The sequence below is a fragment of the Galleria mellonella genome, unplaced genomic scaffold (assembly GCF_026898425.1).
Source record: "Galleria mellonella isolate WM207_F2 unplaced genomic scaffold, CSIRO_AGI_GalMel_v1 utg143, whole genome shotgun sequence".
Lineage (NCBI taxonomy): Eukaryota > Metazoa > Arthropoda > Insecta > Lepidoptera > Pyralidae > Galleria > Galleria mellonella.
This window is the reverse complement of record NW_026441997.1, coordinates 1,448,915-1,473,465: the sequence shown is the minus strand read 5'-3', so window position 1 is coordinate 1,473,465 and position 24,551 is coordinate 1,448,915. Positions and strand designations below refer to the sequence as shown.

General features: G+C 30.7%; 2 protein-coding genes across 6 annotated transcripts; one reads left to right on the top strand and one right to left on the bottom strand.

The window, feature by feature from the left end:
- Positions 1-41: 41 nt before the first annotated feature.
- Positions 42-14,859, bottom strand: LOC113516633 (profilin). The gene is made up of 4 exons (XM_026901075.3): positions 14,616-14,859; positions 2,656-2,827; positions 1,900-1,999; positions 42-1,121 (listed from the first exon to the last, which is right to left on the bottom strand). The coding sequence occupies exons 1-3, from the start codon at positions 14,724-14,726 to the stop codon at positions 1,902-1,904; spliced, it is 381 nt and encodes a 126-aa protein (XP_026756876.1). The 5' UTR covers positions 14,727-14,859; the 3' UTR covers positions 42-1,121; positions 1,900-1,901.
- A 1,653-nt stretch (positions 14,860-16,512) lies between these two features.
- LOC113517104 (eukaryotic initiation factor 4A) lies at positions 16,513-22,766 on the top strand. Of its 5 annotated transcripts, none has more exons than XR_008252473.1 (8): positions 16,513-16,758; positions 17,205-17,580; positions 19,202-19,416; positions 19,613-19,760; positions 19,871-20,002; positions 21,274-21,497; positions 21,885-22,089; positions 22,547-22,766. XR_008252473.1 is itself a non-coding variant. In XM_026901668.3 (8 exons), exons 1-7 carry the CDS (start codon positions 16,736-16,738, stop codon positions 22,027-22,029), a joined length of 1,263 nt encoding a protein of 420 aa, XP_026757469.1. In that variant the 5' UTR covers positions 16,513-16,735; the 3' UTR covers position 22,030; positions 22,547-22,766. The 5 variants fall into 5 exon arrangements, 3 of the variants coding, with proteins under 3 accessions (XP_026757469.1, XP_026757468.1, XP_052747641.1); XR_003402255.3 differs by having other exon boundaries at positions 21,885-22,091; positions 22,544-22,766; XM_026901668.3 differs by having other exon boundaries at positions 21,885-22,030.
- The last annotated feature ends 1,785 nt before the right edge of the window (positions 22,767-24,551 follow it).

Here is a 24,551-nt window from a genome sequence, read left to right as displayed (position 1 = left end):
TTTGTTTCAATTTTGCCTTTCCTATTATTTATAACAGGGTAAAGAAAGAAAACTTTATTTATAATACAAATCATTTTATTATTAGATAGACACAGTTCCCATCGCTTATCAGAAACAATGTACAAAGCTATAGTAGTAATATCAAAATATAAACAATATGCACCCTTCGTTTACTGCAAGCCTTGTTTGAGGATACAGGGTAATTGAGCGCTTCTAGTTTCTGCAGCTAATAGATATAAAACAGAATGCAAATGTTTATTGTTTCACTACAAAACATTATAAATGCGACGCAATAAAAAAAAGCATATTAGCAGAAGTTTGCAATGAGGGACGAGTGGCCCTGGTGGCCAAGGACCACGCGCCCGCGCTAGTATGGCGAACAGACTGGGGTCACAGGAGCTCACATCGTCCCGCTTGCTTCACACTGTTGTATTCATTAAATATTACTCACACGATGGTTCCAGTGGGACTAGAGATTTTAAATTAAAATTGTAATACTTGGGTTACAGTGTCTTTCATTCATAACAAGCCCTTACACAAATGCTTATTTGTAATTATATATATTTATATAATATATATATAAAGTTGTATAATATTGTTACAGTAATTTCATTACACGGTTATTATAATTTCTTGTCAGGCATCTGTACGCGGGCAAACTCGTCTACATAGATATTACTGACGATTTATAAAATATTTTTCAAAACAACGTTGTATAGTTTTTCATTATGCAAGATGAATTTGAAGTAATCAGTATCAGGATGCTTGAAAAGAAAGTTAAAAAAAATCTCTATACATCATGCTTTGGGACCCGCTTGCAAAGCTGGATTATGCTTTACTGGTCGATAAAAGCAAATTTTTAAAATTCAATTTTAATCCATTTACAGTATCAATTACTCTGTGGAAGCGGTGAGCGTATAAAAAGAGTCCAGAATCCGCAAAGTAATTGTATCTGCACACAGTTACTAAACGCATCAGACACTGATGTCGCCATAATTTATCAATTATCAAAACAAATGAACGTTCCTTATCACTTTATAGAATATACAAAATGCAGTTACTTATTTCCCTGTGGAAAAAATATTATCTTATAGTATTCTTAGATCACGGCGCGCTTGGATCTGCGAACAAAAGAAACATTTTTTAAAGACGAATTCTACTAATGTGAACTATATAGGTTTGTTATCCCAGTCCTAAAAGATCTCAGTGATTATAAATTTGATTCCAAATATCTACCAAGATATAGTAAATTTAAATTTTTTAAATCTTACTGGCGATTAATAATTTATTGATATCCTGCCAAGTTTATGGATAAAAATTTGCTGAAGAAATGTGGTAAATATACTACGGATGCATTTTGTAATGGATCCGGTATTTGATCATAACTCCCCTTAGAATAAAAATCTGTTTAATTTTTTTCAGGTTATTTACGGATTGAGCGTATTATTTATTTACGCTATAATCTATTGACATCAAATAGATAAGGCCTCGCGAACCAAAACTAAACATGTATATTAAATGTTTGATTATACTATTGAAAATTATTTATTGTAACTAACCAATAACAAAATGATAAAGCGTAGTTTTGTTTGTGTAGAATATATCCAACTCATTTTGTACTAATTTTAAATTTTAATACTAGTACTGTAAATTAAACTGTAGTTGTTTTTACGAAAATTTCATTCCATTTTATTTAAAATAAACTTATTGTGTAAATGAAGCGATCATTACCGTTTTTAACCAGACATGTAGTAATATCGATGGTTATAGGATATATTTAATGTGTTAGTTTTCATAAAACATCATCGTTTAATTTCTTTGCTACTAATATTAATGTATGCCTGTTAACAATTTATCTATCATACAATTAATAGTACAAAAGAAAAGATCGGAACTCACCTCTAATAACCACAGGTAATTAAATAGTCTCCTAACTTCTCAACTACAGATGCGGCTTGCTGGGGTTGGATGGGCTCTTCATAAAGCGAAATTACGACGGCTGAAACAAAATTCACATTTAGTCACATTCTGTCAGGAATCTTAACGTCTAATTCATTAATAAAGCGGATTCATCAATTTATCTCTTTTTAAAAAGTCGTTAATGTTGTCGTTTGTTGGTTAAGAGATGTGCTTGCCATACTATGTATGAGTACTTCTACGCATTAACGTCATCCAAATTATTCAATCAAAATAAATTATCAATATTGTACGACTATACTATTAGCGATACTTACAGTAAAGATATGTAATGTTATTATACGAATATCGGTCTTTTGAATATTCATTTAACATATAGAACTTTCTTCTAATGTTTCAATAGCTTATTATTAAAGGCACTTATAGAATAAAATAAGCGTGTTCATGAGAATAGTAATAGTCTTTTTGACACTTTAAAAGCTCTTTAAAAGAGATACAAATGATCAAACATACAGTCCAGAATACTTTTTTTACGAAAATTTATATATTCATCTTTCGTTTAGAATTCTTTAAACATGAACAAATAGAAACATGAAATAACGACATAATAATCTATACAAACCTAATATTTAACATATTAGACAAATGAATAGGAGCTTCATAACTGCCACATTCGATATGGATCCCTATAAATTATGAAAATAGTTTAACTAGACTAGTTAAACAGTTCGTGCTCACCTTGTTGTGTCTTCATGCAGTGTACGCCGACCTTGCCGAGTTTTGCGCGTATGATGCGTTCTGTGCCACTGAGGTAGATGTACCGCGTGCCAGCTATCGTCACGCCGCCACTCGTTAGGAGTGATTCATTCTCAAATCCGGCCACTATCTTTCCAACCTCATCTTTTGATATCTGTTGGCGAAATATTTACAATATAAATTTAATTGAATAAATCAATAGACTCAATTATTGTGCAAAACTTGAAATTATCTAATAATAAATTAATTGTAAGTTACACAAAAATTATTTTATGGATTATATTCTACATCCATGCAGTATGTATGAAGTAGCTAATGACAAAGATAATATCATTTTTGTTTTATGTGTCATCACGAATCTTCAAAAAAATTGCCACTATATCCGTATCCTGCATGATTTAAATAGCTTAGGCCGTTTAGGGCGACGACTGGCACACGCATCTGTGATACACGTGATTGCAGTAGGGACCGGTTTTCTCATAACATATATGATGACTATTCGAGAGTTGTATTAGTTACATTATAAATGTATGCATGTAACTAATATCATTTCTCAAGTACCGTTAAAATATATTTAATACACATATGTATAACGATGTAACACATAGCGATGTTAACTATTATCACTAAATATTTGATACGAAAACGATCCGAAAATAGTATAATTGAAAGAGTTCAGAATTACCACCAAACAGAATAATAAACGATTTGAACGATTGAGATAGCGTCGTGGTCTTTATTATCAGAATCAGGAATAAATAAAAGACGACGGTTCATAAAGAAATAAAAGACGACCAATAAATCATCATCATCATATCAGCCGTTAACTGTCTACTGCTGAACATAGGCCTCCAATGATCCATTCATCAAACCACTGAGAATGAATTGCCTACAAAAATTATTAATCTAAATTGAAAAAAAAAATATGCAAAAATCTAAAACTGATGTCCAAAACTTTGATAATTGATTAAATCGAATCGTAATAGAGCCTTATGACAAAAAACTATGATAGTGCTTTAATCCTCACATCTAGTCATTTTAATACAAAAGATCGAGAAGTTTAACATTTTACAAAGCTAATTATTTCTATATAAATATACATTTTTTAACTTTAACTTTTATATAGAAATAATACGCAAGTTAAAAAATGACGAACGACAGGATTAAAGATGAAAAAAATGAGATTCTTTTGAAATTGGATCCCTTAATTAAAAGGAAAAACTGTTCTGTTCTGAAACACTCAATTTCTTTTTTTACTTGAAACAAAGTTAAGGTCGATGACCTAATGGCGCTTTTGATTACATGCGAAAATTTTCTGCACACTCCAATTACATATAATTTATATTAATAAAACTAAATCGTAGTGGTCTTTTTTCGCATAAATTAAACAACAAATAAAAGAAACAACATAAGCATAATTTAAAATTGTGTCCCATAATAAAATTTACATCAATTGAAAAAAAAAAAAACAGTTATTTTCATTAATTCTATAAGACCAATATGTAAATATATTATTTTAGATAATAATTTTTAAATCGTTTTTAACAGTAAGAGTTATGAGGTAACAAACAAAAAAAAAATACAACCAAATTGAAAACCTACTTTTTGAAGTCGATTGAAAATCACCCCTTTTTTACCTACTAATTTTTGTTGATACTTCATATACAGGTCAGTTCTTTAATAACATATACCTAATATAATATCTTTGGTTCTAGTCCAGACTAGATAAAGATAGACGACGTAGGTAAAAAAATTAAAAAAGCGTGAACCTACTAAATTACTTGCTTACTTGAAAGCTAGGCTATAAATTATATGTAGGAATGGCAAATCGCAATTTAGCAGTCATTCACCGAACCACAGAATGTCTATAGTACCCACTACAACTGAACGGACACAAGGTTAAAACAAAAAATAATAACAAAAATTACTAGAAAAAAATTAAACATCATATAGGGTAATTCTAATTAATAAAAATATTGAATCCTATACGCTACTTATACACTGTTCTAATTACTGTTTAGACACGGCAAGTGACGGTTGCGAGAGTTGACCGAGCGCGCCGGGTGTCGCTCGGGATAAAAATAGAAATGTGTAAACGTGGCCAAGTTGAAGTTCAATTAACTTTCTGAGCAAAAATAGTACATATTTTAACAAAATGAAAAAGGACTGTAAGGTTAGCCTTGACCGTCCTTGTCATTGATCATTTAAAGAAAAAAGTATTTAGCATCCTAAATGATCATTTATGCCCTGTCTGTGGGCATAACAAGATTCAAAAAGCGATTGCAGAGTCGATTCGTAATAAGTGGAAAATACGATGATACAGGACTTAATCCTGTTGAAAATAAAATTTCATAAATTATAATTGAAATATATAGATAAAAATAAATGGATGTTCATACTCTATAGATTACTCATAATAAAATAGTCATTTGATATAGACAACCAAGTTGATATGGTTGTTTTCTCCATAACATAGATCTAATTTGCAATATTTAGTTATGTATTAAGTGTTAGTTTTAAAATGAAACATATCTAAAAAAAAAAGCAGACAATATAAAACTTTTTCTTAACGACAATGATTACGTTTATTCAATATACTATTCTATCACACGATTGTGAACTTAATTCAATCAATTTGTAAATATTTTTATTATTACGTGTTTTTCTCTTTTTTTTTAGAATATACTCCCTATTCAATTTTACATATTCACATATAGTTCATACAATATTGGTATAACTAACAGTAGGCCTAAAGTTATTATAGGAGTCGCAAATTGAAGAAATGAACCTACGAAAAATACCTCTAGCAAGCTCATAATAGTCACAATCCCACATTTTATTAAAAAAAAAAAAATCGACTTAGTTACAATTGCCGTGTGTAATCGATGCTTATAGTCAAATCTTTTAATAATAATAATTATGACAGTGTGTAGAAACTATGTGTTCGTTATACGTCACCTATATTTTCTTATACATTATAGGCGGTGTGACGTAATGCTTCAAACAAAATATTTACGTACCTACTACTCCTCCCACGATACATGCGAACTTTTTTATTCGTGTACAAGATTCAAACTGAACTCCATAAATGGTAAACACTGCGCACACATCCATCCGTATCAGGAGTTTCAGAATACTAGGTCAGTATAAAAAAATTAGTATCGCATACTCGAGTGATTTAATTTGCATATAACATTATCTTTATAATTATAGAAAATTAGCAATTATTGCAAATTATTTATTTCCTTGGGTTGGTGCATTACAGTCGACAATTTCGTCAGTTTAGAAACATAATTATAAATACTACAAATTATACCTATAAATATTGAATATTTAAATTATAAATTTTATACATACTAGCTTTTACTCGCAACTTCCTTCGCATGACTGGAATATGTTTACTGATCGGAGAAAAAAGTAGCCTCTATTCTTGTTCATCCCATACCCGTACGTGTATACCAAATTTCAAAGCGATTGGTTAAGTCATTAATGTACTATAAAGTAACAAAGAAACTCACTTTTACAACTTTATAATTAGAAACTGTCTTTTTTTTTATTTTAGCACAATATATGATCACACCGTTCTAAGCGAACATAGAGACAATATTGTCCATGGATACGATCAACCGAAAAAAGATTTACTCTCAACAGTTGACAGGACTATACTAGTTCACCAATTGCTTTCTCATCGCATTTCATTGCATCGCATCGTACGACGAGGATGGCCCATCCTCAGTCAGAAAAATATGATGATAAATTTGTGAAGGAAATAACAAAATTAAATTAAATAAATAGACTTGTAATTGTATTCATTATCAATAAATGATATGTATATGTATAAAAAATGACACGGTGGCAAAATTTGAATCAATTAGATAGCACTAATACCATATGTATATTGCAACCGTCCACAGGAAAAGTAATAATTCTTAGAAGACCACAGTCATCCTTGCTAGTGTTATCATCTCCCGGTAGGAAATCTTTGTTTGGAACTGCTCTCATATGCCCAGTGATCGACATTAATGGGTACAATTGCCCCATGTAAATAAAACAATCATCGTCATCATATTAATATTTATAAACTGCTCAAACAGGGGACATTTTGTCCGTAGATAAAAATTCACTTTGTGTCACCTATGTTTTTACTTTTAACTCTAAAGAGAGACAATACTCGGTGTTCTTTTCTTTATGTTATTTATTAATTATATTAATTTTAAATAAAAAAGCCATCTGTAGACGTAATATATTTTGTTATTCACTTAATTTTTATAAAAAATTGTAATGATTGATTCCTCACTTGATGTACATAGTCCAGCCATTGAAAACCCTAAAAATTCCATATTACCATATATACACAGTGAGTATACAGTTTAAAACATAGGTTCACATTTACACCTAGTATTTCTATACTTCAATGACATATCGTAGAATTTAAAGCTCAATTATCACATATTCAATGTAATGAATTTTTTATACCACTGGAGGTGGTAAAGTTATTATTACTTGCGAAAAACTTATAGAGGATGCGGAATTAACAAACTTGTTACAACAAATTTGTCAATTCCGCACTTACTGTACAGTCAATTATTGTACAATTGTTGTAACAATTCAATAGATGGCACTGAGCAACTTTTAAAAAGGGGTATGGTTTTATTTTGACAGACTAATATTATTACAAAAGTATATATTTTAAATTGCACAAAGTTTTATTAAAATCCTTCCCGCAGTTTAGAAGTGAGAGTGTAAAAACGAAACCCGCAATAGATGGCGCTTGGTGAAATAAAGGACACGTCAACACCAATGCAAGTTTCATGCAATTTAAGAAATGTTTCTGTCAATTTATTTTATAATTTTATACTTGGTATAGATTGACCGATTAATCTCCTACCACGTATTAGTGTTTAGTTCTATGTTAATAATATTATAATTATTTTATTTAATTATGCTACCACTACAGTATGTGTGTGATTGTCAACACTCGAAGATTGATCACCACTATTACTACCAGACGTTCCATAACCTTCCATATTTATTAACCATCAATCTACGACTACGTTTTTGTTCACGCACGTTTTGTGCCACGTGTTTCACGTCTAAACGAGGCATATTCAGGTAAATTATCGCTACTCAAAGCCTCGTGTAATACTGTAAGCGTACAGTCACACATACGAGGGTAGATCGAAATATTCGCGGCCTAACACATGAATACTTGTACTATTTTAATGTAAGTGACCTCATTCGATTTGCTTACTCTTTGGTTGTCATATTGTAAAATTCTATAGTATTATCTGTTTTTAAATTAGACTGAATTTTGTGAGCCTAAGAGCAGCGTTTTTAAAGAATGGAGAAAATTAAGCAACGTGCGGTCATCAAATACCTGTTTAAAAAAAACTAACTCCAAAAGAGATTCACGAAGATATGTCAACAACATTGGGGGAATCTGCTCCGTCGTATACGACTATGAAAAAGTGGGTTGCATAATTTAAACGTGGACGAGAGAGTATTGAAGACGACCCTCGCTCCGGCCGGCCTACGACGTCTACGACTGAAGAAAACATCGGGAAAATCTGTGATCTGATATTGGCAGATCGGAGATTGACCATCAGGTAGATTGCAGAAACTATTGGCATCTCGTACGAACGAACACAAAACATCATAGTCAATGAACTTGGATTTTCTAAGGTTTCTGCGCGGTGGGTACCCAGATTGTTTTCGGTTGAACAAAAACGAATACGGCTCACGATTTCTCGCGACTGATTGGAAATGTTTGAGGCTGATCCATAAGATTTTTTGGCCAGATAATATAAGAAACCTGGGTACACTACTGCACCCCAGAGTCAAAACAATAATCGAAACAGTGATAAAAACCTGATGAACCGACTCCAAAAAAAAGCCAAAGCAATTTTGTCAGCTGGCAAGGTGATGGCGTCAGTTTTTTGGGATGCTAAGGGTGCCATCATGGGAGACTTCCTTGCAAAAGGTGAAACTATAAACTAGGCTTAGTACTGCACTCTTTTACATCGTTTGCGTGAAACAATTAAAGAGAAAAGGCCAGGATTACTCAGCAAGAGTGTTGTTCCATTAGGATAATGCACGCGTTCACACGTCTGTTGAATCTAGGACTCAAATTTGTGATTGTGGCTTTGAATAACTGCCCTATCCCGTCTATTCCCCTGATTTGGCACCTTCAGACTTTCATTTATTCCCAAACCTACAAAACATCTTGGAGGTCACAAATTTTCATCAAATGAGGAGATTGAAGCTGCGGTGGGTGACTTTTTTGAAGGCCTTAAAGAAACTTTTTTTATGACTGGTATACAGGCGTTGGAAACCAGATGGAAGAAGTGCATTAAGTGGAGATTACGTGGAAAAATAAAATTACTTTTGTTTATATTTTATATTGTTTTCTCGCTGAGACCGCGAACTTTTCAATCCATCCTCGTATTAATGGTAGCGGAATTAAACATAATAATTCTAATCAAATAACCAGTGATATAGAACTTCCACAAGATAACACCTAGTTCAGTTAAAATAATATTGTATGAAATGAAATGAAATGAAATTTATTTGCTAGATTTGTAATTGCATTGTATTATATTTTCTTTGTTATTAAACAACAGTTTTTTTTTTAAGATTTGTTATCGTACATCTAATTCCACTTTTTTTATTTTACAGTGTCAAATAATTTTTCATTTTGTACTTGGTATAAATTATTTGTGTTTAGTCTTGTTATTAATATTGTAATTGCGTTGTTTACATTTTTTATGTAACTATTTTATATCTACCTATACTGAAAAACAAAATTTTTGAACAAAATCAATATTAACACGAAAGAAGCCGCTGGTAAAAGCTAATATAATAATAAAATAGAGACAGAATATAACAAATGCTTATTATGTGTTAAAATGATTTGTTTTAATCAGAAATATTTAAATGACCAAGTACACACAAAACATCGATATCTAATTAGTAAATAGGTATATAAGTATATCATTTATTTTAAATAGGCTTTTTGATATGTAGAATCAGTCACTATATAACTGTTAAATAACATAGGTAAACAACAAAAGGCGACGACAATGCACTTAGTAGTGCGTTACCGGCCTTTATTATATAAGCTTCCTAATTTTGCAAATGTTTATGATCATTAGTAAAGGTGGTCACTTTCCATTAAGTGGACTATTAGCTAATTTATTTGCCGCCCCTGTATCTAACCTAATGATTGCAAAAGGAATTATCAAAATCGGTCCATAATAAGCTAAGACTTAACACAATATACAAAAAAAATAACGAACCGAAAACCATTGCTATTCATATAAAAAATAATACAAAACTACATTTATCATACAAGAATTTATCGAAATGCACACCAATAAGGTAGATTAAATAGATAATATTATATTTACAAGCCAAACTCGTAATCAAATCAGCAGTAAAACAGTGTCAGATTAATAAGATTGCCGTAAATGCAATTTATTAAACATTCTCTCTCTCAAGATGGCGACACTTAATGAATCAACATTACATAGAAGAAGAACTTGCTTGTCTGCACGACATCGATTCTTGCCAAATTTCATGATTATAAGTCAATGGGAAATAACCTATAGGTTTTGATTCTCTTGGAAATATCAAAATATATGTCATAAATGACCGTATCTTTTGATCGCGTTGACTTAGAAGTTTGATTTTTCTTAGCTTCAATGGATTGCATATTTGAAAATTTTGCTTGATACCTCCACGTGTACCCGAGAAAAAATTATCTTGACAGTTGGCTAGGCAAACGGACAACGTGATCACGGTATTTTGGTTCCATTTTTCCTTTTAATTTATAGAATCCTAAAAACGGATGTTAATCGCGAAATTAATATGGAAACAAACAAGAACTAAATATGAAGCAAAAATAACTTGTATTTTGGTCTAATATTTAGTTTATATCTATTGCAAAAGAATTATCATAATCGATTCAGGATGGGCGAACAATGTTACGGTAACATACACTGAAAAGAATTCAGGAGAAATAATAATTTCTCTCCTTTTCAAGTTTTTCTATATCAAAACTAAATACCTATTAATTTTTAGTAACATAATATATAAAAAAAAAAAAACATAGTTAAAGAAATAAATGATCAAGATCAAATTGTAACTTGTTTAAAAATTAAGTTTTAGAAAACTCATTTTGAATTTTCTTGCTAAAAATACTTAAGACTTATTGACATGTCATAATTACTTTTCTTAGTATTTATAGTTTTTATAATATAATATTATTGATTTATTACTTAATTAGATGTGTAATATTTTTTTTCACAATCATTATATATTATTAATATATAAATGCAATAGTTTGTAAGGACGGATGATGATGGATGGATGGGTGTTTGTTACTCTTTTACATAATAACTTTGGTACACAGGTAGGTTAAAATCCTAACTTATCGCATGATTCAGGCATATAGATAGTATTAACTAGTACTTAAGAAATAAAGATAACATAAGTATAGATAATTTTAAGATAGTATTTTTTAAAATAAGGTTAAAAATTTAACTACCTACTGAATTATCACTGGATGATATGGATGATCATTTCTGAGGAAGACCTGTCGGTTGTGATTCATAACAATCAACCATTATCACTACACCCTCAAAGTAATTGTCCCATGATTATATTCTCGTAAGTTACTTGATACCTAGCCTTTTTTCTATCCGATTACCAAAAGACAAAATTTTCATAATGTGTCATTGTTCACATGAGAAATTTTTATATTTCTAATGGAAATAAGATATTTTTGTAGCAATAAGTCTGTATAGCTGATACTTAACAAATTTTAAAAATTCTTTCAATTACAGAAAGCTATAATATCAGTGAATAATATTATTTAGAAATGGGCCTTGTCAGACAGAAAAACTTGTGGCACTGTGACCTCTGTGATATATTGTGCTCATCCTTTTTTTTTTAAATAAAATTAATAACAAAGGATACATATTATTTTCGAAAATTTTATCTATCTATGCGAAGTTGGATTGGATCACTAGTAATTAGTATTAATGTTTGTCAATTAAGTTACTCTTGAGTTGGTCTTGTTAAGGTACATGTCAAAGTCTATTGATAATCCGTCCCAGTCATCTGCAGGGAATTTTCATAATGAAAGTCATCAGAAAACCTGCACCATTTTCTACATGATGTATTATAAGAAGCATCTTATGTGTTATAAACTGAGACACAATTCCATTATGTACTAAGGAAGAATGTCTATTGTAAGTTTCATTTGCACCAAAATCAGAACAGGTAAATTATGTCGCTCCACAAGCAAACACTACCAAAGTAATTTAAATAAAGAACATATGCATTGGTGAATAGTAAAATTGTTCATTACCTTATATTGAAAATATTTTTAATTTTAATTCAACATGCATGTAGTACCCCTGGTACTACATGCATGTTGAATTAATCGACGGTTTTTAATTTATTTGTTGACGGGATTTCATCTTATCAAACCTTCATCTCTTGGGTCTTGTTTAAAACTATAAAAATTTTATTATTCTCTCAACACAAAGCCTAAATAAAAAAAGAATTATTATAAAATATTCATTTGTGAGCATATAAAGATTGCCTATCAACAATCCTTATATGGACTGTACAGGAGTAACTAACTACACCTACAAGGTATTTAACATCTTTATTTCTTGGGTAATATAAATAAAAATTAAAAGTCAACTTAAAAATCAAATTAACTTTGTAATCACATTGCACATAACTAAATAATTAAATTTTTCCACAAAAAAAAAATGATCTTCAATTCTAGCAAAACCAGTTACTTTGATATAAAAATTAAACTACTGAACTGATTTTGATAACATTTCTATGGAACCAATTTGTAAGTATATAATTAAAAAAACCAAACCAGGTTTACTGATGGAGTTATGGTTATCCCATAACTCCATCAGTAAACCTGGTAAAAAAAGCAAAAAAAAAAAAAAAAAAAACAATACAACCAAATTGAGAACTTTCTTCTTTTTGAAATGGGTTGATAATAAGAATCCTACTAATTCAAAAATTTGTGATGATATTTGTATGAATAGATGTTAGTTACTCTTTGAAGCAAAACCTACTGAATGTCATTACAATATTGATATAACTTTTCAGCTATTGATTGTACACTGAATTTGATAGTATGTAAAACACAAAGATGTCTATAATTCACCTCAATTTTATTTAAAAATCTACTAATAGTTTAAAGGATAAAAAATAATGTAATAATTATATGGATCTCACAAAAGAATTTAAACAAAAAAAGCTGCTAGAATTTGTCATCACATTCAATATATTAATAATATTACTAAATAGATCAGTAATAAAAATATTGAAATAATATAAAAGGCATTATATAATTGTATTCTGTAATAGATTATCTATAAAAACTTCAATTGACCACAAGAGGCAAAATATATAGAACCTGTGGAAATAATGTTCTGATTTAAAGATAGATTCCAATTTACAAGAAGTTATAACAATATCCAGCATTAAAAGCAAAAGACATTTCAATAAAGAATCATGGAATAAAATAGAAAAAAAAAATATATCTGGATGTTTCCTATTCATAGGACCTAGATTAATATACTGCTAGGGTTTAAATGAATAAATGATAAAAAAAACTGTATGTTTATTCTATTTGTATTATTTTTACTTGTATCTTTCTTGCACTAGATTACCTGCTATTATTTTTACTCTAAATGCATTGGGTTGGCTGGAAGAAACCTTTTTTAGAGATAAGCCCACCCTTGCTAACAAGTTGTTAAATTAATTGCTGTATCTTTTGTTCAAGTGCAAAAAAGTATATATATATATATATATATATATATATATATATATATATATATATATATATATATATATATATATATATAAAGAATAGAAAACACTAGGCACTAAAATCACATTATTAGGGATTTATAATTTACTTTGTGTACCCCACAGCTCTGCCCATTTAAATTTAAAATATAATGTATGTACCAAATTTCATTCAAGTCCATACAGTAGCTTTTGAGTTAAAGAGTAAAAAAAAAAAAAAAACATGCAACCCATCCATTGTACAAATCTTTGGATTTATAATATTAATAAGATTTAAATTTCATTATTTTCCTAAAGTTTTTATCTATGGATCTAATAGTCATTCAGATTGAAAATCATTGTATTCAACTGAACACAGTTCAATGCCCACTTTATATCACTGCATAGAAGGTCAAATGAAGAAAATATAATATTCAGCATTTTATTGTTACATATTAAAAAACATTTTCTCAAAATTAATAAAAGAAGCAAACAAGTCCTTATTATTGTAAAATTTTATTATAGGTAAGTAGAACTTGGCGACTTCTATCTCAACAATTTCACAATTTTGAAAATTAATGATTAAATTGTTACATATGTATAAATACCTACGTACAATATAGTCTTGAGCGTATTTCTTTTTTTATTACTTACTATAGAGTATAGATTTTAAATATAAATTATAGTATTAAGAATCACTTATAAAAAAATATAATCTTAGACTCCTCAATTATTTGGGGGACCATACCGTCAAGGTGGTTCAGTCAAATAATAGTTTGCAAGTACACACCGGCCGGCGACTTCTTACGAGTCATATTTATTGAAATGCCCAACAAATCGACATTTTAGGACCTAACATTAATTGTAAGAACTAGAAACTACATGAATAAGATTAAATACATATGTGATAGAACAAAATTCACGTTTCTGATTCGAATTGGTTGCTAGCCGTCTGCCACATGTCGCCATCTTGTCAAACTTGCTGGGTAAAATTCGTCATCCATTTACTCGTCATCCACTTTTGACACTATTTTATAGACACTTTGAAGCACAAACGCACCAAAAAGAAATGTTTTATAAATCACTGGTCACAAAAACCTACATTGCGAGAAACTTACTTCGAAGCCTTCTGACTTGGCCCAGACATTGCCATCGTGACCGGCAATCGCTGCTTTTGTAACACATCTTGATGCCATTAACTGTTTATCAACATAATCTTGCCAGCTCATTTTGAAAGAGTTCGATTAAAAAATAAAACTACTTGGCTAAATCACAATTACTCTACACAGCGAGCTATCGCTCCTCACGAACAAAAAGCACTGCCGTTTCAAAATGGCAGCGTACTCATAGACAAGACAGGAAATACAGTGCTGCCAATATACTGAACTGCGGTCGTGTTGGCCACAGCTAAAAATTCTTTATAGACTACAAAATAAGATAGAGTACACAGATAAAGTATAATCTAAATAATGATATTCGTAAACGGTTAAGTTATAGATTATTAATAACATGTGTAACTTGACGCTTATATAAAAGTAATCTGAACGACATTTTCCCATACAAATACCAGAAAACCAGTTACTTTCCGCGAAAGTCATCGAAGATGCTTTACAACATTTCTAAAATACCTGTTCTTGTAAAATTAGATTTAAATTTGTTTCATCATTAATAAATTCAAAATATTACTTTTAAAATTATTAGATATTAAAATATCAAAATTATTCTAGTATTGGAATTCATATCGAATTTATCGATATTTAAGGTTGAGCCCGTCTTTTGTTTAAAAACAATTAATAAGCAATGTAATTAAAAACAAGTAAACACTAAAACATTATTAAAATTGGTATTGTTTTTTTTTTCAAATTGCATTATTAAAACAAACAAACTCAAACACGATAAAATTATCTAGTTTATTTAAATTCTTTAGTCACCTTCCAATATTTTCTAAGCAGTCGCTACTTATCGTAATAAATGTAATGACTATAAATCAAACAAAAAAAGATCTGTTTGGTTTCTAATGGTTTTTTAATTAGGTTGAGGTTAGTGACAATGGGCTAGTCACATAGCTCAAGGAACCGACAACAGATGGGGAAGAAAGGTTCTTGAGTGGGACCCCGTACGCGCAAACGAAGTGTAGGACGACTTGCCCTAGATGGAGTGACGACCTTAAATACATTGCAGAGAGTCCGTGAATGCTAATGGAGATAGAACAGAGTGGTTTGCCAAATTGGTAATGAGAGAAGGAATAGAAGTAGAAAAATATTATACATTGAAGTACCGAGTGAATTTTAGGGTAATTTTGACAAGGTCCGGATAGATATACACTTATAATTTTACAATTTACCAAACACGATAGTTTATGTTAAAACATGCGTTTATTCAGTTTTTTTTTTTTTCACGAGTGACATGACGGACGATAACAGATGGTAATCTAGTAATATAATTTATAATAAACCTAGTAACCATTTATAGACTTTATACTATTACTATCCAACCTTAATAAATGCATCTGCATTTATTAAGGTTGGATAGTAATAGTATATCATTCGGAATATTTTTTTACTACAGTCTGCAGGAGAAGCCTATGTTCAGCAGTGGGCAGATAATAACTGAGATGATGATGATGATGGGATTAATTCTGAAACACTTATTATTTCTCTAAATTCATCTTTTAACCTAAATTCTCTAAATTCATTTTTTAATTTAATAGTTTCGCAATCTTATTGTTTTATGTGCAGTCATAAATCAAACCTTTGTAATATTTTCAATTCATATTGATCCCTAGAATAAAGACTTCATTGTGATATCAAATTGAATATTTAATTATAGAATTTAGAGGAATGGAGTCATAGAAAGGACGCCATCGTGTGAAAACACTCAACATAGATTAAGAATAATAACTACCTACGTTCTTTCTATGTCACGAAATTTTCTTTTGTAGGGAGTATGCCTAGATTTGAACGAAACCTGTTAATACCAACATAATACTCTTGCTTGGTGCATCTGACGAACTTCCGTTATTTTATTTTCCCATATTTTAATAATATTAATCTTGTCGTGATACGATACACTCTTAAATATCTCTATATTTTTAAAAATCTAATTAAAATAAAGTGATACTTATTTTCATTTCATCTTTGCTACAGAATACAAAATTATATATTAATATATAAAAAGCTTGTGATATAGTTAACTTGACCTTGCTAGTTCTTTTCCGTTCAGCTACCGCGATTGGAACATGTCTTACTCACCTGAAAGAAGGTAAGCTTAATTTCTGTCTTATTTAAACATTGTAATAATGAAAGCATATTAATTATTTTGTACATTTATAAATATAAATTGAACTATCATTCATTTTCTTGTAATTCCACATAAATATTGCTAAATTTTATCAATAAATCCTGTCGCCGATTGCCAACATGGCGCTGGCAGAAATTAACATGTTCTTTTATGTGCACGTGTTTTGTAATTTAGCGAAGCCGCGTAGGAATGAAATTACATTCAACTGTATATTCATTAACATTTATAAATAGGTATTAACTTTCTAAATATTTTTCTATATAATTCAGTGCTAATTATGGAATACCATTTTGACAGTAGCGCCACTCCGCAATTGTAATGATTTTTGCATCTTCATAGAAGTTTTTAGTAATGACATTCTTCTATATCAATCGATTTTTGACATTTATATGCAAATATATTTACAGATCAGAAGATTGGCCGGAGGATGCCAAAAATGGGCCAAAGGATCAAGGAAATTATGATGGTCCTCCAGGCATGGAACCTGATGGAGCACTTGATACTAACTGGCATCAGGTCGTCGAGAGTTTCGACGATATGAATTTGAAGGAGGAGTTATTGAGAGGGATATATGCTTATGGTTTTGAAAAGCCGTCGGCAATCCAACAACGCGCCATTATGCCTTGCATTCAAGGTCGCGATGTTATCGCCCAAGCCCAGTCCGGTACTGGCAAAACTGCTACCTTTTCTATTTCAATCCTTCAGCAAATTGACACTAGTATTCGAGAATGCCAGGCCTTAATTTTGGCCCCAACCAGAGAATTGGCTCAACAAATCCAGAAGGTACACATAATATTTTCAAATAGTCTACTATTAATCACTAATTATTACCTTTTAACTGAGATTATAAAATTAATATTAAAGAATATAATAATTAATATAGTATGACAATGCTCTTCAATGAAAAGTGATTTGTGTGACTCCCAGTGTGAAAAGTGGAGTATCACATATGCTTAAAGATATTGAAAGTCATGACACAATTTTTAACTTATTTGAGTGTTATTGTACTTTTTTCCTTTTTATCTTACTTTTTTATTTGTAGAACTAGTTTTAGTTCCAATAAAGATTGTTATTATTATATTGGGTAAGGCCTATATTAAGAAGTGGTTAGATACAGGCTGATATGATGAGATTTATATTGTAGCAATCCAACCCAGCTTCACACAACTTGACAGAATTTTTAAAAATCAATACATACAATGAAAAAAGCCAATTTAACTGGTTATTTTTATAGCATGTTATATGATTCTTTACATTGATATAACTTTTTTATTGAAGTAAAACAAATGTTAAGTGGAGCAAACTGCAACACATTAGTGAAAACAACATTTAAATCAGTTAAGCTGTTTCTGAGATTAGTTTGCACAAACAAACAGACAATTAAAAAATCATTGTTTTGGGTTCTATTGCATTCATAAAGTCTTCCTATAATTGTTTTCCTTGTATACCTTCCATGTAAAACAGCTACCAGTTACAATTTTATTATATGTATTGATATATATGAGATATATGAAAGAAGTTCATAATGTCCATACTAAAAGACTATTCTATCATAACTTTTATGCGAGTTGTAATTTTGTTGTATATACAATTTTTTCATATGATGATGATGAATATAATTTCTCTATATAAACTAATGAGTTGATTAAAGAAAAGCAACTGTGAAGGATGTTTCTCTTCCCTAAGATATCTCTATACCAAATTTCATAAAAAAAAATTAAGTCGGGTGTGAAAACCAAATTTCATAATTAATACTATACTATTAGTAAGTATGGATTATTATATTTTAATGTAGTTCTGGCATAGAATTGGCCACCCCTTCTTTTCTTACAAGTGTTGTAAGAGGAAACTACAAAAACTAAATATTCAAGAAATGGACAACAGTGCCCCTCATAAAATGTCACCAAAGTGACTACTGGCAAAGAAGTCCCTATGGGGAGGGGGCTATGTTCAGATATGGACAGTAATAACTTTTTTTATATGTAATAATGGTATGGTAACCCGTTTGTGTTATCGGTATACACTGGCGGGGCACCAGTGATAGATGACTGATGAGGATGAAAGTAGGTCAGTTAGCCCATTCTGATGAATTCAACTAGAATTAGCCACAATGGTTTACATGCCATAGGATATTTAAGTAATGGAACTGAATTGGTCATGCTCATCCCAAATCGTCTGGTGTTCTACCTGGGATCAAGAGTAGAGCTTTTAGCTATGGGCAAAGACATATCTAATGTAGTTCTATATATAATAATATAGAATACATATGGACCTCTTATTAATGCATAAAAGTGATCATAAATATTCGGGCTCACATAACATTCATATCAGTAATTGTTTTTCTATATTTTTCTAAATATCTATTCTTTTTTATATGATTAACTCATACAACCATAAATTTTAGGTGGTGATTGCTCTGGGTGATCATTTGAATGCTAAATGCCATGCTTGCATTGGTGGAACCAATGTTCGTGAAGATATCCGTCAATTGGAGAGTGGTGTACATGTTGTGGTCGGCACTCCTGGCCGTGTTTATGATATGATCACCCGTCGTGCCCTGCGTGCTAATACTATAAAATTATTTGTTCTTGATGAAGCAGATGAAATGTTGTCTAGAGGGTAAGTTATACAGAAATTTGCAGGATTACTAGTTTTGAAAAGCATATATCAAGTTTCAAGATTCAGAGTTTGTCAGGATCCATTCTGTGAAATAAATATTTCTAAATGTTTTGAGTTTTGTTTCTCACTTACAGGACTGGTATTAAGACAAGTATTACATATATTTCTATATATATATATATATTTGTCATTTCAGATTCAAAGACCAAATTCATGATGTATTCAAGATGTTGTCTGCTGATGTGCAAGTGATTTTACTGTCTGCTACCATGCCTGATGATGTGTTAGAAGTTTCCCGATGCTTCATGAGAGATCCAGTCCGCATTTTAGTGCAAAAAGAAGAGGTAAAATTAATATTATACAATTTTTTTTTTGTTTTATAAAAAATCTTTAAGAAGGTTTTTAAAAAATAATATTTTAGTGCAATTCTAAAATTCTGTATTATTTTTTACAGCTTACCTTGGAAGGTATCAAACAATTTTTCATCGCAATTGAAATGGAAGAGTGGAAGTTAGAAACACTTTGTGATCTGTATGACACCCTCTCTATTGCTCAGGCTGTAATTTTCTGCAATACGCGTCGTAAGGTAATAAATGTATATATATAATAATATATAATGATTTCTAAATTCTAATAATTTCTATACATTTCTAAGAAAAAATATTTTTAGTGCCCAACAGAGTTCAAACTGATGATTCATAATAATGATCGTTAGGAACTGATGTCATAAAATTAGGAATAACTGACTGAAATGACCAGTCATCAACTTATGATAACTAACGACTACTCATTACTTTTGATAATATTTATATTTGTCATAAGATCACAATCAAATTAGAAAATTTTCTTACTTTTTAAAAGTTTGATTACTAAATAAAACTTCTGCATATAAAGTGAACCTCTTTTTATAAAAAAAAAAAAAAAAACTTATAGAACAGAGCAGATGTAAACCTGCACCTGTAAAACCATTATATGGCTAGTGCTCTTTTCATTTGTACTGCCATATTTCATTGTTATTTTGATATGGTAAGGTGTGAACAGGACCTGCCTTAACCTACCCTCACACCCCTGAACAAGTTTTTAATGGTGCCCTTTTGTAAAGAAACAAGTCACCATTTTTCTTTGAGGTGCCCTTGAACTAAATGTATGGCGCCTTGATGGTTCCCCGGAAAAAAAGATTATATGGGTCTACACTGTTCACTTCATAGGCGATCCTGATGTGGTCCTTTATTAATCCCATAGCGCCACTTACATCTGCACTCTTTTTCCACCTTAACGTCCCACTTAGAATTGAGTAAAGTAGAACATCACTTGTCCGTACTTGAAGTGGTGTGTCTTCAAACCTTGCCCTTAAAATTTGTTTACTTTTTTTAATAAATATTGAGTAAAATATGTTTTATTGTTAAATTGTTCGCAAGTGTAAAAATCAAACATAATAGTATGTTTAAAATATCTTATCACATAAAATTTACTATAATATTAATCAATAATCATTAACGAGAAATATTTTATAGAAATAAAACGTAAATTTGAACACTTGTAAGGAGACAGTATTAGGACTTTAAAAATAGTCACTATTTTTATCTAATTTCATCTTTGATTCCATCTAAAAAAATCCTCATAAACCAAAATGTAACTGTTTTGTACTCTACATAGAAAAATTGCTCCTTCAGTTATACCACAATTAATGTTGGACATAACAGACGTAAACTCTTGATTTTAAAAAGAAATATCGAAATCTGTTCAGAATTATCTTCTTTTTAAAATTTAAAAATATTAAACTGAACTCTTGCAGAAAGTGTGTTCTCATCATAAATTGCAAATTGCTTGAAATATACTTAATTTTTCTCATAACAGGTGGACTGGCTCACTGAGTCTATGCATGAGCGTGATTTTACCGTGTCTGCCATGCACGGTGACATGGATCAACGTGAACGTGAAGTTATCATGAGGCAGTTCCGTACTGGATCTTCTCGTGTGCTGATTACAACTGATCTGTTGGCCCGGGGTATTGATGTGCAACAAGTGTCCTGCGTTATCAATTATGATCTGCCAACTAATCGCGAAAATTATATCCATAGGTAAGATCAAATATATTACAATTATTTTTCACATTGATCTGTGCAGATAGGTTGACTTATGCAAAATTTATAATTAAAGTTATACTTATGTGACAGAATTTTTAAAATCGATTAAATATTTTTTGAGTTTATATGAAGAAGGTAGAGGTATGTTAAGATATTAGTTAGTCTTTATATTGTCTTTCTTTAGTACTAATCCCAAAATCCTTAATGAAATTATTACCAAAATATGTCCCATGTCTGTAGGCAGCTATTACCACTTTTTAGTGAATCACTTTCTTGTCATTTGAACTTTTATAAAAAAAAGCTTTATTTTTTATACAAAATTTAGAAATTAATGTTTTTTTCCTTTGTGTGAAAATTTCATTTACTGTTACTGCTTTTCAGAATTGGAAGAGGTGGTCGTTTCGGCCGTAAGGGAATTGCCATTAACTTTGTGACTGAAGCTGATAAGAGAGCATTGAAAGACATTGAGGACTTCTATCATACAACTATTACAGAAATGCCTAGTGACGTGGCTAATCTCATTTAAGGTGTCAACACTCTCTCCGTTTATAATTTGTGTCCTACCTTTTATTGAAAAAATTATAAGGTGTGAGTATTAGGAGATACTTCCTAAATACCATTGTGCCGAATTTTTTTTATTGGAACTAATTTTTATTTTGACGGATATATTTTGTTTTAGTTTAATGATCACGTTATACTATAGACCTATAAGTTTAATAATAATAATAATTAGGTGTAAGACCGGCTCGGCCGGATGGCCCCCGTTCCGCGCGGGCCTCTCTGCCGATTGCAGAGAGGTCTCATCGGGTACTGGAGAGGCTATTTCAATCACAAACGTACTAGAAGAAAACAATGTATTGTATCTCTTTCCAGATGTACATAATATGGTAACTGTTTTTGTAATACGCTAAATAAATATAATGAAATAATCTTATATGTATTGTTATTGATATACTTGGAATTGTAGCACTCCATTCCCGATCGGAACCTTAATTTGTCTAAACCATTGTACCGAGTTTCATTATAAATTTTGTTTGCAGAAGATCTACCTACTGAGCCTGTTGAAACGCACTATGGACACAACTATGTGGAAATAATAAATCAAAATTTCCTCAATAACTATTTACTTTCTTTTGACAGGTCCTTATTTGTATCCTGTATTTCCTATATTGCTTTTGCATACTTTTGAAATTTCTTTTCTACATGGTTTATATGTTCATTTCGAATTTATTTATATTTTTTGAATAAATTTTGTTCGAAATATTAGTGACTTTTACGAAGTTGATAATTAAGGTTCCTATTTATTATGATTATATTAAATAAATTAGAACTCGTACATAATATAACTACAGCATTCAGTAAATATAACTAAGTGTAATCTCGAAGAGTTGTTATTAAAATTACAACATTATATCACTATGTATACTTTTGACTATCTGCAGTATTAATAATCAAATACACAATTAATTATTTTTTATTTGTAAAAATGAAAAATTTTGTGTAATCATATAATATGTAGGAATAAAATGAAGAATTATTACTTGTTAGTCCTAGCTAAATTGCACTCGATTAACACGTTAATTTTATATTTTATTGTTACGAAAATTCAATTTGTTTCTACTATATTTTTATATGATTTCTCCCTTTTTTTAGTTTCCCTATGTCTTATAATTTATTAATGCTTTTCTCTAAACAAATCGAAAGCTAATTAAGTACGTGGTCTAGTAGCACCTCATATAAACAATATACTTTAGTAACTAGATAGAATTAAATCATTATAGAGGGTAATCAGTATTTCTGTTTTTAATGTAATAACGAGATTACTCGAATTATATGAAAAATACTTATCAGTGTAACAAATTATGTAAAAAGTACACATCGCTAAATTGAGATATTTCTTGTTGTCACATTTAGTAAACAATTTCAGTGTCTATAATTATCCACATAACAGCTCACAAAAAAAATTTAGTTTGTGTTTGTTAATTGACATCCATTTAGATTTTTTTTAAACATTTACTAAATATGCCATACAGGTTGTATAGTCAATGTTCCGAAAAGGGATCGGTGGCGGCAAAAGTTCATGCCTAATATTCACAAGAATAAGCCACCTACATTTAGTCTGTAATTTTGGAACTACCTACTAACAAATTTTGTTACTAACCGTCTTAATAAATCCGTATTTCATATCAGCCTTTAACTGTCCATTGCTGAATATAGGTCTTTCCCACAAGCGGGGCTTTGCCAATAGTCGCCACGCTTGCTAGGTAAACCACATTACGGTAATTGGATAAATTACTACATAATTATTTGTAACCGAAGCTCGCGGATAAAATGCAGTCGATATTAATAGTTGATGAAAACCTACAGAATTCCGAAACCTGTAGAGCACTTAGGTAAGTTGCTCAACATAGTTTTTTTTTTCAATGGGGTGATAATGAAATGGTAACCTCGCCAACGGTATACGAAAAGGTAGGTCAGTTTTTTCTTAATGGGTGATAATGGAATGGTAATCCCGCCTGCGCTATCGGACTACGCTGGCGGGGCACCAGTGAGGGATAACAGGTGAGGATGAAAAGGCAGGTCACCCATCGTGACCAATTCCATTAGAATTAACCACGACGGTTTCCAGGGGGATCCTCGTGGAGGTTGACCTGATTGGGTGCATTATTAGCAATGAGTCAATTGGACCTCATTACTAACAATCCGTTTACCCCCTGCAGGTCAATTAGCCCACCATAATTAATACGCCTAAAATTTAGCACAATGGTTTTTGGTCCACGTGGAGGTCGATCTGACAGCAATGGGACTGGAAAGGGGGATTGATAATAATACAATTCGCATTACTAACAATCCCCCCCATCCCTCAATTTAGTTAACACTGGAATATGATCAATGTCGTATATATAAAATCTGTATTATACAATAATATATGTAGGCTCCAGAGTATTGGAATTTTGAAAATATCTAAGTGGCGTCATAATGCCGTGTAATATGTATGAAGTAAGTATATTTATGCTCCAAGGAGATATACGCAAATATTTTGTATGC

What these genes read in the sequence shown, in the direction of transcription:
- LOC113516633 (XM_026901075.3), bottom strand. Translation starts at nt 14,726, where the DNA reads ATGAGCTGGCAAGATTATGTTGATAAACAGTTAATGGCATCAAGATGT. An exon ending in CCAAGTCAGAAGGCTTCGAA is followed by an intron (nt 2,828 to 14,615) that starts GTAAGTTTCTCG and finishes TTTCGCCAACAG; the next exon opens with ATATCAAAAGATGAGGTTGG. An exon ending in CTGCATGAAGACACAACAAG is followed by an intron (nt 2,000 to 2,655) that starts GTGAGCACGAAC and finishes ATTTTGTTTCAG; the next exon opens with CCGTCGTAATTTCGCTTTAT.
- LOC113517104 (XM_026901668.3), top strand. Translation starts at nt 16,736, where the DNA reads ATGTCTTACTCACCTGAAAGAAG. An exon ending in TCTTACTCACCTGAAAGAAG is followed by an intron (nt 16,759 to 17,204) that starts GTAAGCTTAATT and finishes ATATATTTACAG; the next exon opens with ATCAGAAGATTGGCCGGAGG. An exon ending in TTTTAGTGCAAAAAGAAGAG is followed by an intron (nt 19,761 to 19,870) that starts GTAAAATTAATA and finishes TATTTTTTACAG; the next exon opens with CTTACCTTGGAAGGTATCAA.